Source organism: Gossypium hirsutum, chromosome D04 (genome assembly GCF_007990345.1).
Source record: "Gossypium hirsutum isolate 1008001.06 chromosome D04, Gossypium_hirsutum_v2.1, whole genome shotgun sequence".
In the NCBI taxonomy this organism is placed as follows: domain Eukaryota; kingdom Viridiplantae; phylum Streptophyta; class Magnoliopsida; order Malvales; family Malvaceae; genus Gossypium; species Gossypium hirsutum.
Genome location: NC_053440.1, coordinates 56735729 through 56762968, shown reverse-complemented (window position 1 = coordinate 56762968; position 27240 = coordinate 56735729). Strand labels below are relative to the sequence as shown.

At 30.1% G+C, this 27240-nt stretch overlaps 2 protein-coding genes and 1 long non-coding RNA gene across 5 annotated transcripts; all 3 read right to left on the bottom strand.

Moving 5' to 3' along the window:
• Window positions 1-622: 622 nt before the first annotated feature.
• LOC107898661 (ATP-citrate synthase alpha chain protein 1) lies at window positions 623-5243 on the bottom strand. 2 transcript variants are annotated; one of them, XM_016824179.2, is made up of 13 exons: window positions 5121-5243; window positions 4881-5006; window positions 3157-3333; window positions 2904-3065; window positions 2721-2801; window positions 2486-2537; window positions 2279-2393; window positions 2092-2173; window positions 1734-1829; window positions 1520-1621; window positions 1191-1307; window positions 981-1097; window positions 623-877 (listed from the first exon to the last, which is right to left on the bottom strand). In XM_016824179.2, exons 2-13 carry the CDS (start codon window positions 4977-4979, stop codon window positions 806-808), a joined length of 1272 nt encoding a protein of 423 aa, XP_016679668.1. In that variant the 5' UTR covers window positions 4980-5006; window positions 5121-5243; the 3' UTR covers window positions 623-805. The 2 variants fall into 2 exon arrangements, with proteins under 2 accessions (XP_016679668.1, XP_040946965.1); XM_041091031.1 differs by lacking the exon at window positions 5121-5243 and having other exon boundaries at window positions 4881-5080.
• A 2032-nt stretch (window positions 5244-7275) lies between these two features.
• Window positions 7276-10045, bottom strand: LOC107898662 (uncharacterized). The gene is made up of 4 exons (XR_001684461.2): window positions 9768-10045; window positions 9463-9655; window positions 9227-9364; window positions 7276-7652 (listed from the first exon to the last, which is right to left on the bottom strand). It is a non-coding gene; the product is annotated as an uncharacterized lncRNA (long non-coding RNA).
• Window positions 10046-21254: 11209 nt separating this feature from the next.
• On the bottom strand, window positions 21255-23559 carry LOC107898664 (uncharacterized). Of its 2 annotated transcripts, none has more exons than XM_016824180.2 (4): window positions 23402-23559; window positions 23192-23297; window positions 22994-23074; window positions 21255-21568 (listed from the first exon to the last, which is right to left on the bottom strand). In XM_016824180.2, exons 1-4 carry the CDS (start codon window positions 23477-23479, stop codon window positions 21513-21515), a joined length of 321 nt encoding a protein of 106 aa, XP_016679669.1. In that variant the 5' UTR covers window positions 23480-23559; the 3' UTR covers window positions 21255-21512. The 2 variants fall into 2 exon arrangements, with proteins under 2 accessions (XP_016679669.1, XP_016679670.1); XM_016824181.2 differs by lacking the exon at window positions 21255-21568 and adding an exon at window positions 21581-22234.
• Between the last annotated feature and the right edge of the window lie 3681 nt (window positions 23560-27240).

Here is a 27240-nt window from a genome sequence, read left to right as displayed (position 1 = left end):
TTGTAGAAAAGAATTTTTTAATAAATTCGAGTGTAAGTATTGAATATAAATATTTGTACGAGATAAGTATGTTGATTTTTTTTAAAAAAAATTCATACTATTAAAAATATATATTTTTAAAAAACCATGAAGGTTGGTATGAAAGAATTGGGTTAATTGATAAAGTGACTTTGAGAAGCTACATGATAGCCAAAATATATATATTTTTATCTATCTTGGGTTCAGATGTAGGTGTAGATACGAGTGTTCGTCTCACGCACATTTATATATATATATGTATTCGATTAAGATGAGTTTTATTATATTGCCATTATCAATTTATATTATACTCATATGATAATTATCAACAATCATCGAAATTATCGATTAAGTCAAAATTATTTACAACAATGTCCGTACCAGATCTCTCTCTCACTTTTTGACCTTTACATTAGCATCCACATAAATGAGTATCGAATACAAGATTGTGCTTAACATAAGTATGTTCAATTTTTTAAAAATACTTAAATATAAAAATGTGTTTGGCATGGGTATTTTTTTTAAAAAAAAAATTAGAGTTAGATTGAGAAAGACGAGGATTATTAGTGTCATTAAGAAAATAAAGATGGGGAGACAAAAGATGTAGAAAATTTTTAAGATCTTTATTGCTGACAAATGCCATTTATGCCTAAGATTTCATGTTCACTTTTCAGCAAATAAATTCCAAATGTTTCAGTAACATGGCAAAAGGGAAATCTAATGAAAATGACCCACTTGAAACGGAGAAAAAAAAAACAGAGACCGAACATGAACCCGAACCGACTACTTAGGCAGCTGCACTGATATATTGGATAGCTTGCTGGCAAATACCGGTCATCGTAGCTTCGGGACCATAAACCTACGAGAGAAACACGCCGAATAGGAAACAAAAATATCAGCAATTTTTTTTATTTTGGAAAATGTTGTAGACCAATAATCGTTTGTCTATATGGTATGGATACCTCGATAGGGATTCCGATTTCCTCTCCAAGTGCCCGCATTTTCGCGAGGCCCCTCTGGTAATTTGGACCTCCTCTCCTCACGTATAGCATCATCCGAGCGGCTTTGAGCTTTGATTCCTGTATAAATTTGGACGTACGGTTATTATTAGTAAGTAAAGGCGGACAACGAGAGAAGCAAAACAGTGAAAACACCACTATAGTGAAGCTTACCTTCTCCTTCAAGGCTCGGATAATGCCGTTAAATGTAGCACCGACATCAGTAAAGTTGGCTATTCCTCCGCCAATTACGAGGGCTCTTTTGCGACCATCAGGGTCTGCGGTTGCACACTATCAAGGAAAATTGAAATTATTTGTACAGCCAAAATCATATGCTTAAGATGCTTATGATTGCATTGTAAGTTTTACATCAGAAATTACTCAAATAATGTTTTGTGGTGCCTTCAAGAAAAGTTAGAGACAGCATTAACCGATCAAGTACAAGATCCTGATTTCTACTTTTAGCAACATTGTGATGTGAATGAAGGGCTAGAGTTCCTTACATCAATAACTACTCTGGCATACTGCAATACTTCCTCTTCGTTGGGTGCTCCACTGTATTCTGCATAATTTCCGAGCTCAGAAGCAAAACCAAGATCTCCAACCTGATCAGGCAATGAATTACACAAGTAAATCAAACACATTACTGATATCTTAAAATTGCAGGGTTTTTAGTCCTATATTGAGAACCCGGAAAGTGAAAAGAAAATAACCCACCGTATCAGCGTAGATGACACTTGCACCTCCTCCAGCTACCATTGTCCAAATGCGTCCCTTAGGGTTCAACACCGTAAATTTCAACGATGCACTGGTCTGCAATATATATTTTTTAAGTTAATACCGTACGTGTGGATGAAGCTATTAAATGAACTGCAACATGTTTTAAACCATTTTTTTCCGGAGAAGAGTTCATATATTGTGAAATAGATGGAAAGCGGAACAGAGGATTCGGGGTGATCGATAAAATGTCCATATGTTATATCATATACAGCTCGAGGTTCCCGTCCAATTGGGTGATTAGCAAATAAAAGAAGATTGTGCATGCAAGGCGAACTATCTATTAAATCTAACATACCTTCTCGTCTAGCCCGTGAATATAGCTTTCGGTTGCACTCATAACTCTTCCAAAAGGCATTGGGAATTCGATATTACCCCACCTACAAAAGAAATGAAATTGCATCAGATGAATTTTATTGATACTCCACATAGCATGTTGAAACAATAAATTGATCAAACTACTGATAAAGGGGGGGTATATATACTTCTTGAAGTTCTTGAAAGCAGCAGTGTCATCCAGCTCGCCTCTCATGTCTAAAGGATAAGGCTTTCCGTCAACCAGCGTGAAAGGGTTCATCTCGAGGAAAGTGAAATCGAGATCTGACATTTTCGAACTCAAAAAAGTTAATTACAAAGTACCGAATGTCAGTTTGAATAGTTTTAGATTCAAGAAAGATATATATATGCCATACCTTGAAACAGATTAAAGATCACTTTGATGAACTCCTCGATTTCTCCTTTGATCTATAATGAAAACAACATATATTTAGTTAAAGATTGAAAGAGCATGTTACAGTATGCATACGTTTTGATTTGCTGATGTAGTAGGAAAATCTATCTGATGAAGTTGTCCGTATGAAGACGAAGAAACATGCTCGAGTTAAGCAAAGACGGCTCAATGAAACATTAATTATTTGGAAAAATTACCTCCAAGGGAAGGGTTGCAACAAGTGGAGCACAAGTTTCTGATGTCAAAAGCAACCCGGTTGGGACAAATATGGTCTTGACCTATATGAAGGGTACCTCAACTTAGTTAGGAAATTATTAAGGTAAAATCGAAACAAGAAACAAAAACTAACCGAGTACCAGTTTTAGATCATCTCAAAGTACCTTATCCCAGTTCTCTTCAATTTCAATCCCTCCACACTCTGAAAAGCTAATGCTGCAACCAAGTCGTTCAGAGACAATGTTAAGGTAGAACTCTTCATTGTGAGGGATGAAAGGTTCAACAATGAAAGTTGTAACAGGTCCCTTGCATCCACTCATTTCCACCTGTAATTCACGAGAGGTTAGCATAAAATCGAACCTTTGACCTTTAATAATGACAAATTAATGACTAAAATGTACAAAACCGAAAGTGAACCTCTTTGCCAAGGCGCTCTTTCACGAAAGCAATAACTTGAGCAAAATCCAGATTTAAGCCAACCAAACCACTCTTCCCACGCTTACCGAACAACATATCAGGTTTAACAACCAGTTTCTGTGACGAAAGCCATGGCTCCTTCTCTACTAGCTGATTGAAATCAGTTGATTCCGTAATCTAAAACCAGCAGCACAACCAAATAAATTACTCAAAGTTCAATTCTATAGAATAATTATAAATCATTTAATGAATAGGTAGGTCAATATCTTAAATTCATATTAAATTTTCAAAAATTCTTGACCTGTAAATTTTCTTTTCATAAAACTAAGAGTAATTAAAGCAACTCAATCTTCTAACTTAATTCTGGATCAAGAAATTCTAAAAGCTGATAGAATCGATTCTATGATCTAAAATCAGTGACACAACCAAACAAATTAGTCAATGTTCAATTTCATAAAATAATCATAAATCAAGGAATCAAGGAAGATCAATATCTTAAATTCATATTCAAATTTAAAAAACTTCCTGATCTGGAACGAATTTTATTTTCATAAAACTAAGAGTAGTTAAAGCTACCGGACCTTCTAACTTTATACTAGATCCGGAAATTCTAAAAGCCGAACAGTATTTTTCTAAGATTTGCTCTGAAATAAATTCAAATTTATCAGCAAAGAAACACTAATACAAATCAAAATAAAAAAAATGGCATTGATGAACTTTAAAATGAAAAGCGAGATCAAGAAGGACACAATGAACTAAAAATCAATTCAAATTAATCACCAAAGAAATACTAACACAAATCAAACTTTAAAAAAGACAATAATGGTGAACTTTGAAATGAATAACGAGATCTAGAGCGAGAAATTGAACTAAAAATTCAAATTTATCAGCAAAGAAATACTAACACAAATCAATTTTTATTTTTTAAGAAGGAAATATTGACGAACTTTGAAATGAATAGCAAGATCTAGAGCGAGAAATTGAACTAAAAATCAATTCAAATTAATCAGAAAATAAACACCAATAAAAATCGAACTAAAAAGAGAGAGGAAATGTTGATGAACTTCGAAACCAATACGAGGTCTAGAAGGAGAAAATGACTCTAAACCAATTCAAACTAATCAGCAAAGAAAAACTATTATAAATCAAATTAACAAAAAGGAATGGAAATATATAAATGAATAGCGAGATCTAGAAGGAAAAATTGAACAAAATAATCAGCAAAGAAAGACTAATTCAAATCAAAGTAAAAAAACCGGAAATATCGATGAACTTTGAAATGAATAACGAGGTCTAGAAGGAGAAAATAAGCTAAAAATGAATTCAAACTAATCAGCAAAGAAAAACAATTATAAATCAAATTTTTAAAAAAGGAAATATAAATGAATAGCGAGATCTAGAACGAGAAATTGAACAAAGTAATCAGCAAAGAAACACCAATACAAATCAAACTAAAAAAACCAGAAACATAGATGAACTTCGAAATGAATAACGAGGTCTGGAAGGAGAAAGTGAGCTAAAAATGAATTCAAACTAATCAGCAAAGAAATACTATTATAAGTATTTTTTTAAAAAGGAAATATAAACGAAGAGCGAGATCTAGAACGAAAGATTGAACAAATTAATCAGCAAAGAAGCACTAATACAAATCAAACTAAAAAAACCAGAAATATCGATGAACTTTGAAACGAACAGCGAGATCTAGAAGGAGAAATGGAACTAACTTGTGCAGATTTGATTGGCAAATCTCTACCGGAAAGCCTCTTGAAATGTTCTTTCAACAATCTCTTGGAATCGTACTCTCTGATCTTCTTGCGTGCCATTTCGGGAGTGTTTTTTTGTTTTTCTCTCTGAAAATTTTACAACCAAATCAAAAACTTCGAAAATCAAATCAAAACTTTTTCAAATCAGATCTAAACGAAATCTAAATGAAATTGTAGAGAAAATATAAATGGAGTAAGTACCGTTGAATGACAGGCGAACCGGAAGGTTGTCTAAACTAGAAGCAGGTAGAGGTAGTTGGTTGTTTGGTGTATTTATAGGTGTGAATTTGGATTCGTTGCTTTGAATTTTATTTCTTTTTTCTTTTAAATAATCATAATATTTTCTTTTATTAAGAAAAAATAATAAATTACATTGCATTGTATTGAATTATTTTAAATTTAGAATTCTAAAGACTGCGTTAAAGCTTTGACTTGTTTGTGGATCGGATTAAGTTATTGTTGGATTAAGTTATTGTTGAAGTGAGAGAGTTTGAATAAAGTACGATATTTAAAAAATGAGTTTTAACGGAAAAATTAAGTTTGCTTAAAATATGAATTAAATTTGGACTTTAATATTTAAGGCTCAATTTATGTTATGTAATTTATATCATATAAAATTAAATATACAATAATACAATACTATGTAAGCATTATGTTAAGTTGTCGATGAAGCTTTGATTCAGTTGGGAAAGGCAAAGGCTTTGGATTCAAGCACCTAAGTTCGGGTTTTACCATGCACAATTTTATGTGTTGGTCTTCGAGTCCTCTCATGTGTGGTTGTCATGAGTGAGTTTTAGTCTAATTAGTTTCAATTAGTTTATTGGCTATAGTCTGGATTGTATCAGTTCTTAATTTACTTATGATGTAATTATTTGATTCGACATTGTAATTACTCGAGCTTGTATTTGTACTTATCTATAAAAAAAATTTAATTTCGTTCAAAAAAATCTAATTAAAAACCCATCAAAAGTATTAAAATGGAAATAATATGGGTGAACTTAAAACAAACTTATAATAGTGATTTATAAATATGAACGGACTTTTGCAAAAATTTATACCTATACTTTAGATTAATCCGGTTTGACTAAACAAACAATGTACTAATATATATCAAATTCATTCAAGTTTAATTATCAACAATATATTTTTTAATTTAATTAATATGATTTAATATTTAAAAATTTATTTAAATTTAATTATAAAAATACATAAATAATAATATAATAAAAATATAATTAAATTGAAATATTCCATCAATTAAACCCATATTAAAATCGTGACATTAAAACATGATTTCAATATTTTATTTAGATAATAATTATTGAGTGATTAGAATGACGGATAAAACAAGAAAAATAAAGAAGTTGAAAGGGGGAGAAATTTTCTATATAAAAAAATTTGGAAAGAATTATTCGTGTAAACTTTTTACATATTTAATATTTTTATAATATTTTCCTACTAATATTTTAATTTTATTTTAAAAATTTTCTAAACCCAAATCATATTAATACCTAAACACTTACAATTATTATTATTGAATAATCTCATTATAGATTCTGACCATATTTATTTTTTTACACAATGTCTAGAACTACTCATAGCTCCCTCATCAATCTATAAATAGGAGGATAATGCGTTTCAGTACACTCAAACTCACATTCTCTTGCATTAGTAATAATACTCGTGACAATCGAGTTAAAACTCAATCGACTAAACACTTTTATTAAATATATCGATAAAAATGATATTCTCAATCAATATCATATTGGTATTCTTTTTTCCATTTAACTAGAAGTTGGGACATATAAAAATTAAACTTATTGGTATTTTTCATCGTTTTTGAATTTTTATGGTAGTCTTTCTCCTTCTTATTGTTTTAAAATTTGAGTATTTAGGGTCTGTTTGATTGGTAGTAAAATATTTTCCGTAAAATGATTTCTGGAAAATGTTTTACTTTTCTGTAAAATGATTTACTGGAAAATATTTTCTGGTGTTTGATTGAATCTGTGTAAAATATTTTCTGCTGTTTGACAGATTTCCTGAAAATATTTTCCGAAAAAGTTGTTTTTACATATATTAATAAATTTATATACATATTAATAAAAGTTTTATCTAATTAAATTCCAAATGTTCATCTATTTATAGATTATACCGATTTGATTTTACTTCTTCATTATTAAAAAATTATTTGTATTTAAATTTTATATTAATTTGATTCTACTTTTATCCAATCTGATTCTTGTGATACATATATTTAACATGGGATTTAAATTAAAATTAAAATACTGTAATTATTAGAAAATTTCATTTTTTTTAAGACTAGTATATTGTATTAACTCGTACTAAATGATATGTCAAACTTAAATTGCTACATTAATATATATTGGGTAACTAATGCAAGTGTAATATGCAGTTAAAAGCTAGAATTTAAATGTTACCAACACAAAAAATAAAGACGAGATAATAAAAATTATTGAAAAAGAAAAGCAAAACAGTAATCCATAGCACAACAAGAAACTAGTTATATTTTTGTTCTCTTTTTTCTATCCAAACCCAAAACAAAACATCAAAACCGCATTTAGTATTGCCAAAGTCTTTTATGGTTCCATCTAAGATTTGCAATAAATGAATTTGAAACTACTTAGGACCAATGTCTTTGAGAGCACAGATCTGCTCTTCCCCCATTGCAGACATAACAGGCACAACCAGGTCTTTCCCCTCAGCAAAACCATCCTTGATTTGCAATCACACCAAAACACATGAATGTAAAATTATATAACTACCATCTTCATGATATGTAATTTGGAACCAACATTTTCATGTTTGGATATATGGACATCACATCAGGCACCAGTCGCAAGAGATATTAGTAAAATGCAACTCATATTTTCATGTTTAGAATGTATTTGTCATGTATATATAGACATTTGCATCAGGTACAAGTCGTGTGAGTTAAGATAATGTATAACAACCTAGTAAAATTATAGCAGCACATATATAAAAGAACAATACAGTTCAGCTAGTACAACATGAGAAAAATGACTATATTTCCCTAAAAGAATATGGGGTTCAATAAGGTTCCCCGCATCATACGGCCAAGAAATTATAGAAGAAAAAGACAGAAATCGATCAAATATAAACCTCTCATTCACAATTTTAACTGCACTCCTCCTTCTGTAGAAGAAAGAGGCTGCAAACTTGCTTTTAGAACTTTTGACAGAGGTATTGTCCACTTAGGCTGCAAACTGGATTATATCATTTAGGGGTTATATCATTTGGTATAATTTGTTTAATCCTTTCCTTTAAAACTTCCATACATTCTAATGGATAACCTTAGCCACTTCGAAATATGTGCTCCATTCTTTTCATCTTGATCACAAAAAACCATTTCCATTTAAATATGCATTAAAAAGAAAGGGGATAATTACTATCATTTTCTTAATGTTATTAAGAACATTACCTCAAATGCAGCAAAATATCACAAGCCATATTTTAGTTAAATAAATATATGGCGTCAGACTGTTATACTGCTGAACTTTGGTACGAAAACATCTAATAGAAGACTCTAAGGAAGTGCAGCTACTAGCTAATAGTAACATCTGCACATTTCTAGGGGCATTGCTTCACATATTTATACAAGTTTAATGCTTTGGTACAATCAAGTAGAGCTGACAAAATTCTTCAGAAAAAGAAATAGGGAATTTTCAGAAGCTAAAGATTTGTTTTACTTGCCCTGTATAACTCATCCTAGCCAAAAAAATGCACAAAGCAAAAGTAGAAAACAGTTCTAAACTTAACCCAAACCCAACTGGTTATCATATGATATGCATTTAGTGAAGATGCCTATGAATCTCACTATAGGCAATGCAATAAACCATCAATGAATACTCTGTTTCATATAAAAGATTACCCTAGTCCACATCTTATCCTATCCATCTACGTTTTGGGGAAGAGCTTTGCTCTCTTCCATATCTGCTCACCTAGCAGACAAATAGTGAACTATCACAAGTCCATGGCATCACTGGTAATTTGAGCAAGGGATTAGACATTGGCCACAAAGATGTTCCCTTGTATATTCATTTGATAGTAAGTTGTGTGATTTATCAAAAACAAAAGTAAGTTGTGTGATGTTAGCATTTTATATTCAGAAGCTTGTGTAATAGCTAAAACCAAATCCAAAATGATTACCTAGTAGGATGATGGCAGCATTTAACAATCACAATTGAAGGGTTAGGGGAGTTTAAAGAGAAATTCAGTAATCTATTTTTTATCTCTCTAAATCAGGGCTACTTCAAATCTTTTCATACCTCATGTGTCATGCTATGAACTGGAGCATCTGCATCTCCGCCAATATTTTTAGCAAAACCTTCATATGACTGAACCCCCGGCAGAGATCCAGGCGGCTGTTGAAGGAAATTACTGCATCCATCACCATCGCCATCTTTCTGCCAAAAGAAAAAAGATTGAAACATGCATATTTTAACTCCTAATATACACGGTACTATTTCCAGATTAGATGGGGAAGACAGAAATCAATTATTACCTGAGGACCAAAGTTTTTACATTCTTTTTCCTTAGAAGAAAGATCAAATCTATCAGAGTAAAACTTTTGAAATCCATCAGATATCCCTTGAGCAGAACCTTGGTCATCTTCAATCTTCAATCTTCAACAACTTTTGAAATCCATCAGATATCCCTTAAGCCAAGACCCGGCGAAGAATTCATGGTAAATTTGCCTGAGAAAGAGAGAAAGAGAGGAAACAAAACAGAATATGCTGAGAAGAGAAGATGAAGAACAGAAGAAGAAAAAGGAATGAAGAATGGAAGAAGAAGAAGAAGGAGCCTTACCTGGATTAAGGAGGAACCGGAAGAAGTCCTTGACCAAATTGATTTGCAACACAAGGGGAAGGGAGAAGGGAAGGGGAAGGGAAAGGTTAAAAGGGAGAAGAAGGCGTCATTTTCCGGAAAATGTCTTACCGAGTTTAAAAGCGTAAGACATTTTCCTCAAATTTGTAAGAGGTTTTCCCGTGTTGCGGAATTGGTTTTACAAAAGGAAAATATTTTCCTACTATCAAACACTGGAAAACCTGTAAAACCAATTCCGGAATTGGTTTTCCCCCTATCAAACACAGCCTTAATTTCTTGTTGGTACATGGTTCGTTAACTCATTCCCATAATTTATTATTGTTATTACTAATATTATATTGGAAGGCAAGCATCCTCGGTGGTCCATTTTTTCTTCTGTGTAATAAACTAGAGCCGCCTAAAATTGACCCCTTTGTTGAATATTTGTAATTTTTATAACATTTAAATTTGTAAATTTATTTAAAATTTAGATTTATTTATTATTTTAAAATCCAAATCTGAATTAATTAAATCTTTTAAATATATATTTTTAAATAATTTAAATAATGGAATTTGGTGAAGGTCGACGTTTGAATTTTGACATACGATAGTTCATTGGGTGATTTCTTCTATAAGCCATGTTGTTGGTCAATATCAACCATTTTCCATCAAATCAAGAGTAAATTTAGAAGAAAACAAATTAGTGGAGATTGGAATTACTTATAAATTTTCAAGAGATTAAAATATAAATTTATCATATACTAGTTTATGTTTTCATAATTTTTGAAAGGACGAAACATAATTTTTTATTTTAAAGGGAAGCCAACATGTAATTTATTATATATTAATTTATATTTATTTATTTATAAAAGGACTGAATTGAAAAATGATTAGGGGCACACAATCCTTGCTAGCCCCTCAGATTTGTCACTGAATCCTGTGATTGACACATTATGTAAGTTGAGTGCTGTCGGTCAACGTTAACCATGCCCCTCACCTACTCCTCAGATTCACCTCTAGATCTAGTGATTAAAACATTATGTAAGTTGAGTGTTGTTGGTCAACGTCAACCATGGCCTCCTTGACTCGGGATAATTTTTTTTTATCTAACAATGATTGCTTGTTACGATTTTTTTCTATCTTTTAATTTTTTATGAGATTTTTTCTCTTTGGAAGGGACGGATTCATTTAGTGCTTCGTCGGTAACTATAACTAATAATAATTTGAATTTTTAAAAAAAAAATTGCTAAATCTCTCAGTCAACACTGTACCGCTCTGCTTTGAGGACGTCGGTTGACTTGGCGTTGCAAGTTGTTTGCTACCTACTACTACAAATTTGCCAAAAAACAGAATAAAAGGAAATGATAAAATATTAAATATTTAGGAAGAAATTACATATATTTAGAATTTTCCATATAACAGAATCAATGGAATTTATAAAAACAAAATACAGAATATTTAGGAGGAAATAATTATTTTTTATTAATTATGATTTAAAAAATTAAGCTTAGCTTCGAGTAATTTATTTAAATTTAAATATTTATATGAAATTTACGAAGGTCTAAATAAAAATATTAAACTCGTTTCAAATATCAACCGAGCTTAGATTCAAACATCTAAAGCTCGATCTTGGTTCAATCCGATCCTTTTTCTAAATTTGTAATATATTATATTATTTTAATAAATAGATGTTAGTTGCATATATATAATTTTAATAAATAAAAAATCTATTAAATATTAAATTAAAAATAATATATATTCCAATCATTTTAAAAATAATATAAATAAGTTTAAAATGAGCTTGAGTTAATCATTTACAGATATAATAGATTTATAAAATTTTAGATCTATATTTCGAGTAGGATCATATTTGAGTAAGCATAAAGTGTATTACTATCATGTTTAAAATTGACTTGACTAAATCCATGAGCATATCTAATTTATATTTATAATTTAAGGTATTACATATAACTAGACTTGATCATGGGCCGGACCACTCAGCTAGAAGGTCCCTCCAAAAAGCGAGTAGGTTTAGAAAAAATATAGGCCTGAAAAATAGGCTTGGGCAAAAAAAATAAGGCCCATTTAGAAAATGAGTCGGGCCTCATTAAGTTTTTTTGTCTTGGCCCAGCCCGAATTTGTAAAAAAAAATGTTGTTGTTTTCTGTTATTTTTCTACTATTTTGTTGTCATTTTACTATTATATTCCTACTATTTTTTTTGTTATTGTTTGGATATTGTATAATTATTATTTTATTTTTAATTTTGCTACTATTTTAGAGGCTTTTGTTTGTTAAATTCAACTTATCTTAGTGTTATTTAAGTATAAATATATATATTTTTTGAGCAACATTTATTTTAATATTTTAGTATATTTGATATATTATCTTTTTTAAATTTATTTTTATATAAAAAATCTAATATGGACTAGACCGGCTTGGATTTTAATTTTTTATCCGGGTCAAACTTAGACAAAATTTTAGGCTCATTTTTGGGCCGAACCCGTGCCTATAAAACAGGCTTAAAATTTTTGTTACAGCCCGAACCTTACTCGACCCATAATTACCTCTACATAATATATATATATATTATATAATATTTGCTATGAATATTTTAATATAAATAAGTAAGACTTTGTTTTTTAGCTTAGGTAGCACCATATCCTTGGGTTGGGTTACATGAACCGCAAAGCCGACGAAGCATGGTCCATTCTAAAATAATATAATTTTAAGCTGATATTTTTTTAAATAATTTCATTATAGATTTTGATTTTTTTTACACAATGTCTAAAATTACTCATAACATTTCTTTAACTCATAAATAAGAGGATAATGCATTTTAGTACACTCAAACTCACATTCTCCTGTACTAACAACAATGTTTATATCAGTCGAATTAAAATTTAATCGACCAAGCTAGTAGTGTATAATTTAGCATACAACATATAATATGTTTTATATTATATACAGAAATATAATATAATATAATATAATATTCACGGGCAGACAGTATTGACCTTTGTTCAATTTCATCCCCCAGTGTCCAGTCAAGCTTACGGCTCAATTTTGTTTTTATTTGGTTTGTTCAATTAAAGGCGACTAAATTATATGATAAAATTTGGATCAATCCAATGGATTTATATCATTTCTAAAAGAAAAAATTGATAAATTTTTAGATTTGATTTTTCAATAAAATGCTGTATTTCTTTTACCCAAAAAAAAAAGATAATTTCTTTTGTATTACTAAGACTTTTGCATTCCTTTTTCCTTGGTACATTTTCTTAAATAGTTTCAACACTTAAATGGGTGAGTCAACGTTAACAATTATAGTCAAACTCAACAACTCATATTCAAGATTCTGTTCGTATTTTATTTTACTTAAATGATATTCTATTTTTTATGGGTAAATTATTAAAATAGTCACGGTTGTTTATCTCAAGTTATATTTTAGTCATTTATGTTTGAAAAGTTATTTTTTAATCGCTTGTGTTATTGCGTTATAATATTTTAGTCATTAAGCCATTAATTGCCGGTAATGGTGTAACGGTAAGTTGACGTGACATGTTAAATAATTATTTTTAGGTTAATTTATACAATCGGTCCCCATATTTTTTTATTTTGAGCAATTTAATTTTTTTTCATTTATAGTGTTTTAACTTTCCTTTTTTTTCCATTCTCTTCTATTTCTCTCTCCATTTTTCCCATTTTCCATTTCTTTTAACGTAGTTTTTTTAATGTTTTCCATTTATTAAAATTAATCCCTATATTTATATATTTTTTAAAATAATTTAATTTTTTCAAATGAAGTGAGCTTGTAGACTAATTTTTACCTTTGTTTTCACCTTTGACAGTAAATTTAATTATATGAAATATACTATTATTTAATTCAAATTTAAATAAAATACTCGAATTTAACATAAACAATTTGAGTTTAAAATAACTATACAAATTAAAATTAAAATAAAAAATTATTTAAAAAAAAAGTGCAGAACGTTTAACTATCCTAACCGGGCCTTCATGTTATTGCAAGAATTGGTCCATCAATGAGTCCTAGCAACAGCTTATCATTTTTTCAGCTGTTTAATAATGCAAACCTCTCCATGAATTCAAGATGAAACTATCACATTTAGGCATACGTGAGACTACTTGTTTAAAAGTAGAGTTACTCATTTGATGTTTATAAGTTGATTCTTCGATAAATTTTCTCTAAATTAGAATCGAAATAAGTGAGGTGCATTAATCATCTAATCTGAAAAGAGATTCAAATTGAATATAAAAACCATTGATGACCTCTTCCGACTATAAAGAAAGAAGATATGGTCTGTGTGAAAATTGGTAACGGTTCATAAAGTGGTGCCAAAAGCTGTACAGGGTGATTCCAAAGGTTTTGAAGAAGGATTTAAGTGATCTTGGTCAGGTTTCTCGATGAAAAAAATGTTTTCTCCTCTTTTGGTGAACCATAAAAGGTTTATATGTTTTGGAGTGGATCTTGTTGTCTCACAGTACAAGTGTTCGCATGCATTTGGATATGATTGGGGGGGCTTGTTATCTTGCTAAGTGGTCTTCGGGTGTAAATTTGTTGATAGGTTATGCTACCTATCCAAATTTGAAGTCTCGTTCGAATTTTGAAGGGTTTGAGAAAAAATAAAATATGAGTCTGGTTCATGCTCGAACATTCAATGCTCATAAGGGCCCTACCCCCCCCCCCCCAAAAAAAAGGGAATTGCATTCTTTACCCTTTAAAATGTGTAAAATATAAATAAGTAGTGGTCCATCAAAAACTATAAAGATTACAACTAGCCATTTTCAAATGTGGGTGCATTTTGACAAAATTTTAAACCTATATTTCGAGTCAGGTTGAGTTTGGACAATTATAAAATGTATTAATATCCTGCTTGAGCCCAGTTTGACTCAACTCATAAACCCCTCTACCTAAATGGGTCCAATATAATTTGACGTTTATCCATGTGTTATATATACAAGAGGTAGGTGTTAATGAAGGAAATGGCCTACTATAGTAAAACAATCATTTTGGGTGAGTCAGTTGATAAGTTATGAGTAAGGCAAGCCCTTTCTTTTTTCTTTTTTTCTTTTTTTTTGTATAATTAAGGTATTCTTAATTAAGGGCGAAGCTAAAAAATTTTCTTCGAGCTGAGAAATTAACAAAGAATAATTTTGACGGGGCAAAATGTGAATTTTCCATTATACTAATTTGTAATGTTACAAAATTTAAAAGGGTAATATAACAAATTCCCCGGGGGGAAGGGGGGCGCAAGGCTAGTGCTTGCCCCCTTAGTGCCTCCCTGTAACACCCCTAACCCGAATCCGTTGCTGAAATAGGGTTACGGAGCATTACTGAAATTTACAAATTAATTTTCAAACATTTCATTTTATATAGCATTTATATTTGAAACCAATCAAAATCAAAACATTAATGAGCCAACGTTGGCCAAATTAACTTATACAAGCCATTATTGTAATAGCCCGAATTTGGGCCTAATCGAAATAGTGGTTTCGGGACCACAAATGTAATATTTTGAAAATTTCTACAGTAAGATATTATCCTTGGTATAGTAAAATAAGGAAATAAAGTAACAAAAAGGGAAATTTTGAGTTATGCTAACATTGAGAAGTATATTATGACATTAATGCAAGGAAGGATTAAATCGCAAAAGTGAGAAAATTATTATTGCCCAAGAGTAAATACTCAAAATTTGAGGGGTTAAAGTGTAAATATAAAAAAGTTGAAGGACCAAAGGTGTAAATATTTTAAGGGTGGAATGATCTAGAAACTAAGAAAAATGGATGAATTAGGACCAAATTGAATAAGATAAGAATTATGAGGGACTAAATCATAATTTTACCAAATTAAGTGTGACTAAATGATGGAATTTTAAAAGATTATGGAGGGAAAAATGGTCAATTAGAAGAGAGAGAAATCTAGAAGGCAATGATGATGTTGGTGATATTTTACATTAATTAATTAAAAATATTAGTTTATTAATATTTTAATATGATTTTTAAATGATATTTTATTAATTTATTATTATATTTAGTATATATATGAAAGAAAAGATGAGGAATTATCATCTTCTTCCCCATGCAACCAACGTATGAAGAGGAAAGAAAGAAAGAAACTTTCTTTTCTTTACAATTTGGTCCTTTTATCAAAAATTCATCATTTTCATTTAGAAATCAAAAGAATTTCCATATCCATCAAGAGAGAAATATAACAAGGAGACTATGGGGAGCTAGAATATCAAGTTATATTCAAGAAATAGAAGCTGGAGGAGAGAGAAAATCAAGTTAAAGATTGAAATCAATTGAGCAAGGTAAGAACATAAAGATTTCAATACATTTTTGAGTTTGATATTATTGAAAAGGTATGTAATTGATGTTAATGTAGAGTTTTATTATATAAGGTTTTATGTCATTGGTATGTTAGTGAAGAGAAAATAAGAGAAAGTGATGAGAAATAGTGTAGAGAAAGAAAATAAGAGTGTTATAAACTTAGTAATCAATATTTTGCACTAAAACAGTTTGGACAGTAGCAGTAGGTTGACTTTTAAAAATCACCAAAAATTGTGGGAATTGAATTAGAAGATGAATAAAATATGAAATTAAAGCTTATTGAGTCTAGTTTCTCATAAAAGAAACGGTGTAAGCAATAGAATTGTAAATCATGAGATATAATAAATTTTGTAAGACAATGTCAGAATGATTTCGGGTTCCCCTGTTCTGACTTTGGAAAATCATCAAAAATTGAATAAAAATAATTATGAGTTATAATTTATATGATTAGAATCCTTAATGAATCTATTTTCAAATTAAATAAACGGAAACATCATCCAAATTCTGTACAATTAGATAATTCATTTTTAGTGAAGAGTGGTCGGAACTATCAGACAGTAAAATAGGGGAAACTTTAAAGAATAAACTGTACTATTTGGCTGAACCAAAAATTCTGAAAATTTTATGGCAAGAAGATATATGAGTTTAGTTTCAGGATGAAATGTTAATTTAGATCAAGATTGGGTGGAAATTGCATGAAATGAATTGTTTTATCATTTAAATTACTAAATTGAATGAAATATTAATTTAGATCAAGATTGGGTGGAAATTTGAGAAAAAAATAGAAATTTTTCAAAATGTCCCTGAATTTTGATATTTCTGCAATTTAGCCTGGTGAGTTCGTATGAACCATATTTTGTATAATTTTAATTGAATTGAATGCAATTTGGCAATGAATATTATATATGTGTGTGTTTGGAATTGAATTATTATTAGATGTTTTGAAATGATTATCGGAAGCTCGATTAGGTTGGAAGCTTGTTGGAGATATATCACATTATCCATTGGTTCTATCAGAAATTTTGGATGATTTGATTCTGGTTATTGTATAAGTTAAATTGGTTAATGTCAGCTCATAAATGTTTTGATTTTAATTGGTTATAAATATGAATGTTTGATGAAATGAAATGTTTGAAAATTAATTTGTAAACTCCGGTAATGCTCTATAACCCTATTCTGGGGAAGGATACGGGTTAGGGGTGTTACAATTATAACCAGAATCAAATCATCCAAAATTACCGATAGAACCAGCGGATAGTGTGATTTATCTCTGACAAGCTTCCAACCCAATCGAGCTTTCGATAATCTGTAGGGTAAAGAAAACAAATACGTAAGCAATGGATGCTTAGTAAGCTCGTGTAGTCTTTAATCATATTAGTTCATTTAAAATATGAAATCTATACATATAAAAAATAATCCAATATTAATACCATAGTACTCATGAAGCTATATTCATCAACTCACAAGGTGAATAAATTCACAGTATCACTTACATATTATCCCAAGCTTAGTAGGACTTTATATAACTTTAACTCTTCATAATTTCTTTATTTTCATTTGTAGTTCTTTACTTCCACACTTATTCCATATGCGTGACACACAAGTCATAAACATATCATTCAATCATAGTCACAAGCTAGTGCATTTAACTAAAGCCTTTTCCAAATTGATCACATAATAAGTCATTTTATAAGAAATTGCATAATTTAAACCATACCACTTTTTCATGAACACTAGCATATTTTCCTTCAAATACTTATCAATTCAATGCTTCCATTAAATAATCATATTACTATTCAACCAAGAGCTTGGCACTTGCCTAAGCATCAAGCAACAATACTGGTTAGTGTACTTGCACACATTACATATAAACTCATCATGCATAATTTTCTTGTATCAACATATTAAAGATAACCATACATTTACATGCCGTGATACATATCATTCTCTTATCGTTTCTTCATAGGTATATATCATTCGTTTCATTATTTCGATATTTCATGTACCATCATTTTCATGAATTTCACGTACATACTGGTAATAGTTCATTTCAAACTCATGTTATCTCACTTCAGAACTTTACCCTTTATATCATTTAAATATCAATGGTTACATTTATTTTAGATCAATACCAATAATCTATAAATCTTTCAATTCAACCACATAAGTCTTTTACCGTTTCTTTTTGTATCGAAGAATGACTTACGGGTATGAGTACATCGTTTTCAGAAGCCCGAAGGCTGAACTTAAGCTCATGAGAGCTAAACAGATAGTAAACACGAAAGCCCGCAACAAATGCTGAACCTCGGTTTACTTGGGTAATTTGCCGTCAATTCATCCTTTATATTTGTAATGCCATAACCCAGTTATGGTCTCATTCGTCAATTCATCCTTTGGCACAGAACGATTGTACTCAAACCCGCGTTCAATCCAAACTAGGTATTAAATTCGATAATATATTTCCAATAATAATTCAATTCCATGTTTTTTACTACCCTTATTATTTTCCATATTTATCCCGTTGAATTTCTCGAAAATTCGATGGATTTTCGGAGGTACACTTTTATTGTACAAATCTAGGTCCGTCAATTCATATTCATATGCGCACATTTCCATTTCAGAGAGCACACTCCCGCAAACCTTATCCTTACAGCGGGATTACCAGTCCAGGCTAAATCCCCTGTAATATAAACTCATAGAGTATTGTTGGGATTACCAATCCAGGCAAAATCCCCTGCAATGACAATTACTCTAATGAGCTTGGATCTGAATTACCAGTCCAGGCTAAATTCAGACCCTAATTCGGATTACCCACATATTCTTCGGGAGGGCTATATCAGGATAGGATCACCCGTCTAGGCTAGATCCTTTTTTACCGTCAATTCTTTTTCAGAGATCCATCGAATTTTCTTCCATTCAACCAGGATTTCTTCCCCTTTTTATCAAATATATCAATGTTTCATCAATTTTCATACAATGAACATTTAAATCATATTCACATCAATAACAACATTTCAAGCATTTAAGAATATAATTCAAGTTACACGAACTTACTGAGTTAAATTGCAGAAATACCAAAATTCAGGGACATTTTGGTAATTTTTCATTTTCCTCAAATTTCCATCCAATCTTGATCTCAATTAATATTTCATTCAATTTGGTCATTTTTGACGTTTTTACAAAATTACCCTTAAAATTTCACTTTTATTCAATTTAGTCCCTGAATCTAAAACATGTAAATTAACTATTTTAAAATAAACTCATATTATATGAATATTGACATATACTTTTCCTCCTCCTCCACTCCATTCCACATCCTTGATATATACATAATACCACTATTTACTTGTTTACTCATAACAAGCTATTCACTTGAGTAATAGTCACTAAATTAATTATATCTTAAGATACAGAACTTCGAATTGAGATCCGAAATTTTTTTATGAAACTAGACTCACATATCTTCTTACCATAAATTTTCAAAATTTTTGTTTTAGCCAATAAGTACAGTTTATTCTTTAAAGTTTCCCCTGTTTCACTATTTGACAGTTCTGACCCCTCTTCACTCAAAATTAATTATCTCTTTGTACAGAATTTGGATGATGTTCTCGTTTATTTCTATTGAAAATAGACTCATTAAAGTATTTTAAAAATATAAATTTAAGCCTCTAATTATTTGTATTCAATTTTTTATGATTTTCCAAATTCAAAATAGGGGAACCCGAATTCATCCTGACCTTGTCTCACAAAATTTATTAGATCTCATGATTTACAATTCCATTACTTACATAGTTTCTTCTATGATAAACTAGACTCAATAATATTTAATTCCATATTTTTTTCATCCTCTAATTCGATTTCTACGATTTATAGTGATTTTCCAAATTTAACCTACTGCTGTTGTCTAAAACTGTTTTAGTGCAAGATGTTGATTACTAAGTTTATAACTCCCTTATTCCCTTTCTCTATAATATTTCTCATCACTTTCACTTATTTCTCTTCACTAATATATCAAGAACACAAGACCTTATATAAGAAAACTCTACTATAACATTAATTTCCTACTTTTTTAATAATATCAAACTAAAAAATATATTGAAATCTTGATGTTCTTACCTTGTGCTATTGATTTCAATCTTTAACTTGATTTTCTCTCTCCTCCAGCTTCTATTTCTTGAATCTAACTTGATGTTCTAGCTCCTCATTGTCTCCTTATTATTTTTCTCTCTTGGAAGCTATGGAAATTCTTTTGATTTCTAAGTGAAAATAGTAAATTTTTGATAAAAGGACCAAATTGTAAAGAAAGGAAAATTTCTTTCTTTTCCCCTCTTCTCACGTTGGTGGCATGGAAAAGATGATGAATTCTCTTCATCTTTCCTCCCTTTTATATTAATCATTTAATAATAAAATAATACTAAAAATCTTAATAAAATATTAATTAAATAACATTTATCTAATTAATTAATAAAAATATCACCAACATCATCATTACCTTCTAGAGTTCTCTCTCTCTCTAATTGACCATTTTTCCCTTTATAATCTTTTAAAATTTCATCCTTGAGTTATCACTTAATTTGGTAAAATTATGATTTAGTCCCTCAAAATTCTTCACCTTTTTTCATTTTGGTCCTAATCTATCCATTTTTTTAGTTTCTAGATCATTCCACCCTTAAAATATTTACACCTTTGGTCCTTCAAATTTTTCGTATTTACACTTTAACCCCTTAAATTTTGAGTATTTACTCTTGGGCAACAGACTTTTCTCACTTTTTGCGATCTAATCCTTTCTTGAATTAATATGTCATAATATACTTCCCAATGTTGACATAACTCAAAATTACCCTTTTTATCACTTTACTTCCTTATTTTACTATATCAGAGATATTATCTTACTTTCTTTACTGTAGAAATTTTTGGGGTATTACACTCCCTCTTCTCAATATCCCCTTTTATGGTCAATGAAGTCTAATCCTTTCGAAGTTTATGGTTATCCCACTCAATGCTATCATCTTTAGAGTTTGAATCCAAATTCTCCTTCCAAAAGTGCAATGTGCCTTACCAATGTATCCAATACTTATTGATAATTACAAGCCCGTTTTATTTTGTACAAACAAATATATAGTGATTTACCTTTAAAAAGCTAATTTTAAGATCATATACAAATATTATTGAGAAAGTTTCTAAAACTCACCATAAAGTTTACTATTCATCAGCCAATAACCTCTTAATTTAATAGTAAGAGTATTATGTTATGGGCATAAGAGTTTGGGTTTGATCCCAAACAACCCCATCCCCCATCCCCACTTATAAAAAAGTTTGTTTTTTTTATCAAAATCCCCAATAAAATTGTACCTTAGAATTAATTTAGAGACAATACTTTTGCAATAGTAAATTATCATTCATTTCCAAAACCTTTTCTTCCTTTGAAATCTATGTTCCCTTTGGATGTAATAACCTGAAAAAAAAAACAAAAAACAAAAAACAAAGCCACACACCATTTCAATCCTACATAAAAACAGCAACTCAAGTCATAATTATATGTGTATATATACAAATATACATATAAATATAATATTGAGCTAAGTTATTCGAATTTGAATGTGTTGGAACATAAACATGTATATGACATAAATATGGTTTTAAGTTTTTTTTTATGTATTAGAAAGATTCTCGGAGGTCATATCCCTATATCTATGCATTTGACATGCAAGGGCAAAGGGAGGGGTACCTCCACCCAAAAAAAAAAAATTAAAAATGAAAAATTTTCAATTAATTCTTTTAAATTTTAAGAAACTACAAAATAATATAATGGTATAATTACACTTTAACTCCCCCACCAGAATTATTCATTTTTGGCCACATGTCTCTTCAAACTTAAATAGAGATTCACGTCGCAATATCCTACACATGACTTCATGATGTTACACCTTGATACCAATTAGATCAATGAAATAGTGGCCAACATTGTGGCTTCCTATGTACGACGTCGTGACATCACACATTGATCACCAATAAATCAATGACATAATAACTAAGGTTGCAATGTTGTACACATGACGTCACGATGTCATACCTTAATGACCTATTAGATCAATAAAACAATGGCCAACATTGCGACTTCCTGCATGTAACATCGTGACATCACACCTTGGTCACCAATAAATTAGTGGGACAATAGAGAACATCGCAATGTTATATACACATAACGTCACAATGCTACATACTAACTTTTGCTATCTATTTAATACAAGATGTGTTATTTCACATTAAAAAAAAAGAAGAAGAAATCTTTTCTTGTACAATTATTTTAGTAAAATAATAATTATCATTAAAATACCCAAAAATATAATAATACCATCGAACTTTAAATGTTATGGATAAATATCAAAACTACACTTAAATATTATTTCAATGCGTAATTTAATACATAAACTTTGGTTTAGTGCAATTTTATAAACGAAACTTCAGTTGGGGTTCAGATATACACATTAAGTTTTGATTTTGATACAATTGTACACATTTTAAAAAATAAATACATTTTGGGTTAATATAATTGTTTGTGTATGCAATATATAAACTTAAAATGTTGTTATGTCGATCATGTTACTAGTAATTTGTAAAAAAAAATCATATATAAATTTGCATAAAATCAAAGTTCATATATAATATTACACATTGAACTAAAATTTATGTATAGTTTTAATATTTATCCCTTAATGTTAAAATTTAGAAAATAAGTAACCACAAACTAGGGATAATTTCTCACTTAACCATTATATAAACCTTTTTAACTTGCAGATATTTTAGCCATGTGGGATTACTCAACAATACTACAAACGACTAACATGAAATGTTTTAGGGTTAAGGGTGGTATTCTTACCCATGAAAGGCTTGTATTGAGAAATGGCATGAAAATATGCTTCAAAGAATCCCCTATTCTCCTTTTGCAGCTCCTTCCACACTGCAAAAAAATACACACACATTAATATCACTAACTTTCCTTATATTATACGTATATATACACATATATACATGTAGATATATGTTTGTATTTTGATCAGCTATATGCAATGATCACCTGTAACTGTAATGCATGGTCGAATGCTTGCATACTTTGCTAAGGCCTTAACACATTGTTGTCGGTTCATGTGAAGCAGCAAACATCTCTCTATCATATACTGAACCTGCAAAATTTCTCATTCAAAAATAAAAAAAGGACTTGAAAAAAAATTGTTTTTGGGACTTGAAAGAAAAAATATGAACAGTGAGGAGGATTTTGAAATTATACCATTCTAATGTAGCTTTGTGGGTGGCAATGAAGACAAGGAAGATGAAGATGGTGGTGGTGGTGGTTTTGATGGTACATTATTATTATTTCCCTCGAAAAAGAAATGGACAAAGGAAGGGGGGAATGTTGAGATTGAGAGGCGAAATGCGAAATACTAAAAAAATGGAAGAGGAGAAAAAGGTATATATAGCATGAGAGATATTTTGAAAATTTATGGTATTATACTATTAGTTGGGTTAAATTGTGGTTTTGGTCCTTTTACTGTGACTACTTTGATCTAATTTGGTTTTTTTTACTTCTACAATGTGATTAGTTAGTGTAAATAGTTACTGCTAGTTAAAATGCTGATGTAAATTAAAAAAAAACATTTATTTCAACTCATCACGTTGGACACAGATATTTTTGTGTTAGAAAAAAGGTTTTTTTTTAATTATATGCCTGTTAGAGGAGGCTGACTTTATGAGGAGTAGTCTGTGAAGTGTTGTTCATCAACAACCTACTTTGCTAAGAACCTAATGTCTAAAACGGTGACCTGAAGTGGCAACAAGTTCGCAGAGTGAAAGAGCCTCGTCATGTGCTCTATATGTTATAGGACATGGGTTTGAGTCAAACCATGTGCGATTGGAGGTGCTCATGGGTCAGCTTAGGCCCATGCAAGGTATATGATTAATTTTTTAAGTTCGGGTTTGACCCAATTCAAAAAATGGGCTTAATTTTTTCCAAGCTTGACTCAATTTAAGAAAGGTAAACCTGACCCATTCATATTTGATTTTTTTAGATTAATTTTTATTTTAAAAGATACAATACACTAAATGCACTAAAAAGACACTAAAATAAAAGTTTTCTAACACATTAAAAATACATTAAAAAGTATTTATATTAAAAAACACTACCATACATATAATAAATGTTTTATTATATTAAAAACACAAATAAATATAATAAATATTTTATTTTATTAAATATAATTTTTAAAATTTTATGCTTTGGACTGGGTTATTTAGTTGGCTAAGTTTTTTTTTTGGGTAATGACTTTAATTGTTATTGAATTAGTGATTTAATATAAATATATATTTAACATATATAATTAATATAATATTTTGTATAACATAGTATATTAGTGCAGGGCTAGGTTTGGGCCACAAAAAATTGGCCAAGGCTCAGCCCATATAGAAAATGGGCCTTAAAATTTACCCAAACTCATTTTTCCGAGCCTCATATTTTTTTCCTACCCCTCTCATTTTTCGAGCTTGGCCAGGTGGCTCGGTCTATGATCAGGTCTATGCGCAACACTCATGATTTGCCTTATCAGACACCCGATAAGGTGCTTTCGCTCTATGAACCTACCACCTCTTCAAATAGTCGAGCTTTAGGCAGAGTCGGGAGACAACCTCCTATTAGGGACAACACCGGATGTGTTAAGGGGTTTGTTAGCTTCAAACAGAGCGGCTTTTGCCGACTCCAAGAGGACGACAATTCGCGGACTTCTCTCAATGAAGTCAGCCTCCCCTCGACAATTCATATTGGTATTTTGACTGAAATAGCTAACTATATTTAATTCTTTTAAATAACTAATGACATTGTAAAAGTAAAAGATCAAATTATACAAAATTAACAGACTACATCGAAATTCAAGCATAGCAGAAGGACCAAACTCAGAATTTCACCAATTAGTTAAAGAAATATAGGAACCACATTTGAAGAGAGTGACTGTTTATCCACAGATATCTAAGTGAAGGGCCAAAATAGCACTAGAAATCCAAGAGATAGATTCTCCCCATCTTTAGGAGATAAGAGCAAATAGAAGAAAATTTGTGTGTCTTGATGATGACTGCTTACCTATTAGCCACTAGCCATTGTGCTTTGAAAAAGTAGTCCCATCACCTATAAAACAATGACCGATCGCTGCGTTTTCTTTTAAGGATAAATTTAACATTTAGTCTCTGATTTTGACAACTTTTCATTTTAGTCTTTAATTTTTTTCTAGTCCACATTAGTTTTGAAATTTGCAGATTTTCTCAATTTGGTCCATAAATTTAGGTTTCGTTAAAATATGTCGAAGTTAAGCATAGAGATTGTGCTACTAGCCATTGGTGCTCTAAAAAAGTCCATCAGCTATAAAACCATTATTCATTGTTGCGCTTTGAAAAGGGATAAAGTATCGTATAGCCCTTAAATTTGGTAATTTTTTGGGATCTACTTTAGTCTCGAAACTTTGTAGCTTTCTCAATTTAATCCTGAATTTGGATTCAATTAAAGTATTATGACATGACATTTTTAGATTGATCACATTATTACTTGAGCTTTTTTAAAGTTATTAAATATTTTTATATTTTATATAAAGTTTTTAAAATATGTTTGAAGGAATAAATTGGTAAAAGTTGTCAAGTTCAAAAATTAATGTGGACCAAAAAAGAAATTTAAGGATCAAGTTGAGAAAAATACCAAGCTCGGGGACTAAATATTACTTTTCCCATTTTCTTTAAGTGGTTCCTACGTATTAATTATTTCTTCCAACGGTCCCTTTAATGACTGCTAAAAGACAAATAGAGGTGCAATCATTGCATGTTCTCGAGGTGCAATCGGTGGATTTAATTAATTCATTTAAAAAATAAAAATAATTGAATCCACGTCTCCTATACAATAATTATCATGTCAATCGATAATCGATTTAAGATCGTTGGGTCAATTAAGTTGGTTAAATCGAATTTTCTCTCATTATCTTTTAAGATATTATATATAATTTATAACTAAATATATTTTTTAAATTGAATATACGCTTAAATCTAAGGATGAAAAAACTCAAATTATTTTATGGATTTCGATTCGATCTATTCTGAATAGAAAAATGAGTAAAACATAATTATGGCAATTACTTGCCTCATCTCGTCTCGATATTTTAAATTTACTATTTTACTATTTCATATTTAACTTTTAAAAGAATAAAAATGTAATAATATGTCATACGATATACCTTAAAATATTTAATCGAAATAGCAGTAGATATAACTCTTCTATGTCCATATTCAAATGTACATAGAAATTATTAGAAATAACTAACATTAATAAATACCAAATTTGATGGGTGCAGAATAATTATGGGTGCATCTAATATCCATAGAAATGGTATAGGGTTTCAAATTTGAACATTCATGATAGAATGAGGCGTGAGAAGGGATAGAGTATACCAATAGTAAGGCAACAACGAATTTAACAATATACATTCCTACCCCATTCTATTGTCATTATTAATTAAATCGACGTGATAAATTATAAAAATTATAAAAATTCATATAATCAATAATCAATCGACTTATAAAATCAAATTAAATTTGAACCGACGTTAGATGACTCAGGCCTTACGATCCATGGGATTGCTTTGTGTATGAAACATGAGCCACGTTATGGGGTTAAATTGGTGAGCTTTGAGAGGCACATAAGGGCGATGGGTCCATAGGAATTAATAAAGTCAATGCAAAAGGAATAAAGAGATGAGGGCGTATTGCTTTGGCACCACAAATTTTGGAGGCACTCAAATCAAATTATTGGACATGTGAAATTTGGAGAGTTTTATGAATCAATAATTCATACACTATAAATAGATTACTTTTATGATTCGAATTCATAGTGTGAATTTCTGGGATGAACAATCAGTACCGTTAAATTAAAAGCTAGGGTTCATAAGATCTCAATAAATTCGCTTAAGAGGTAAGAAAATTTGGGCATTGAAGCAATGTTAAAAAAACCAATTTGATTTACCCAATAACACTGTGATTTAATGATAACGTCAAATCTTACAGTCTCATGTTTAAATCTCATTACATGTAAATCATATAAGG

Excerpts from the sequence above, each read along its gene's own strand:
- LOC107898661 (XM_016824179.2), bottom strand. The coding sequence starts at position 4,979 with ATGGCACGCAAGAAGATCAGAGAGTACGATTCCAAGAGATTGTTGAAA. Across the intron at positions 3,066-3,156 it reads AAGAGCGCCTTGGCAAAGAG|GTGGAAATGAGTGGATGCAA; the intron begins GTTCACTTTCGG and ends CGTGAATTACAG. Across the intron at positions 1,622-1,733 it reads GTGTCATCTACGCTGATACG|GTTGGAGATCTTGGTTTTGC; the intron begins GTGGGTTATTTT and ends TTGCCTGATCAG.
- LOC107898664 (XM_016824180.2), bottom strand. The coding sequence starts at position 23,479 with ATGTACCATCAAAACCACCACCACCACCATCTTCATCTTCCTTGTCTT. Across the intron at positions 23,298-23,401 it reads CACAAAGCTACATTAGAATG|GTTCAGTATATGATAGAGAG; the intron begins GTATAATTTCAA and ends GAAATTTTGCAG. Across the intron at positions 21,569-22,993 it reads TCAATACAAGCCTTTCATGG|GTTATTACATCCAAAGGGAA; the intron begins GTAAGAATACCA and ends TTTTTTTTTCAG.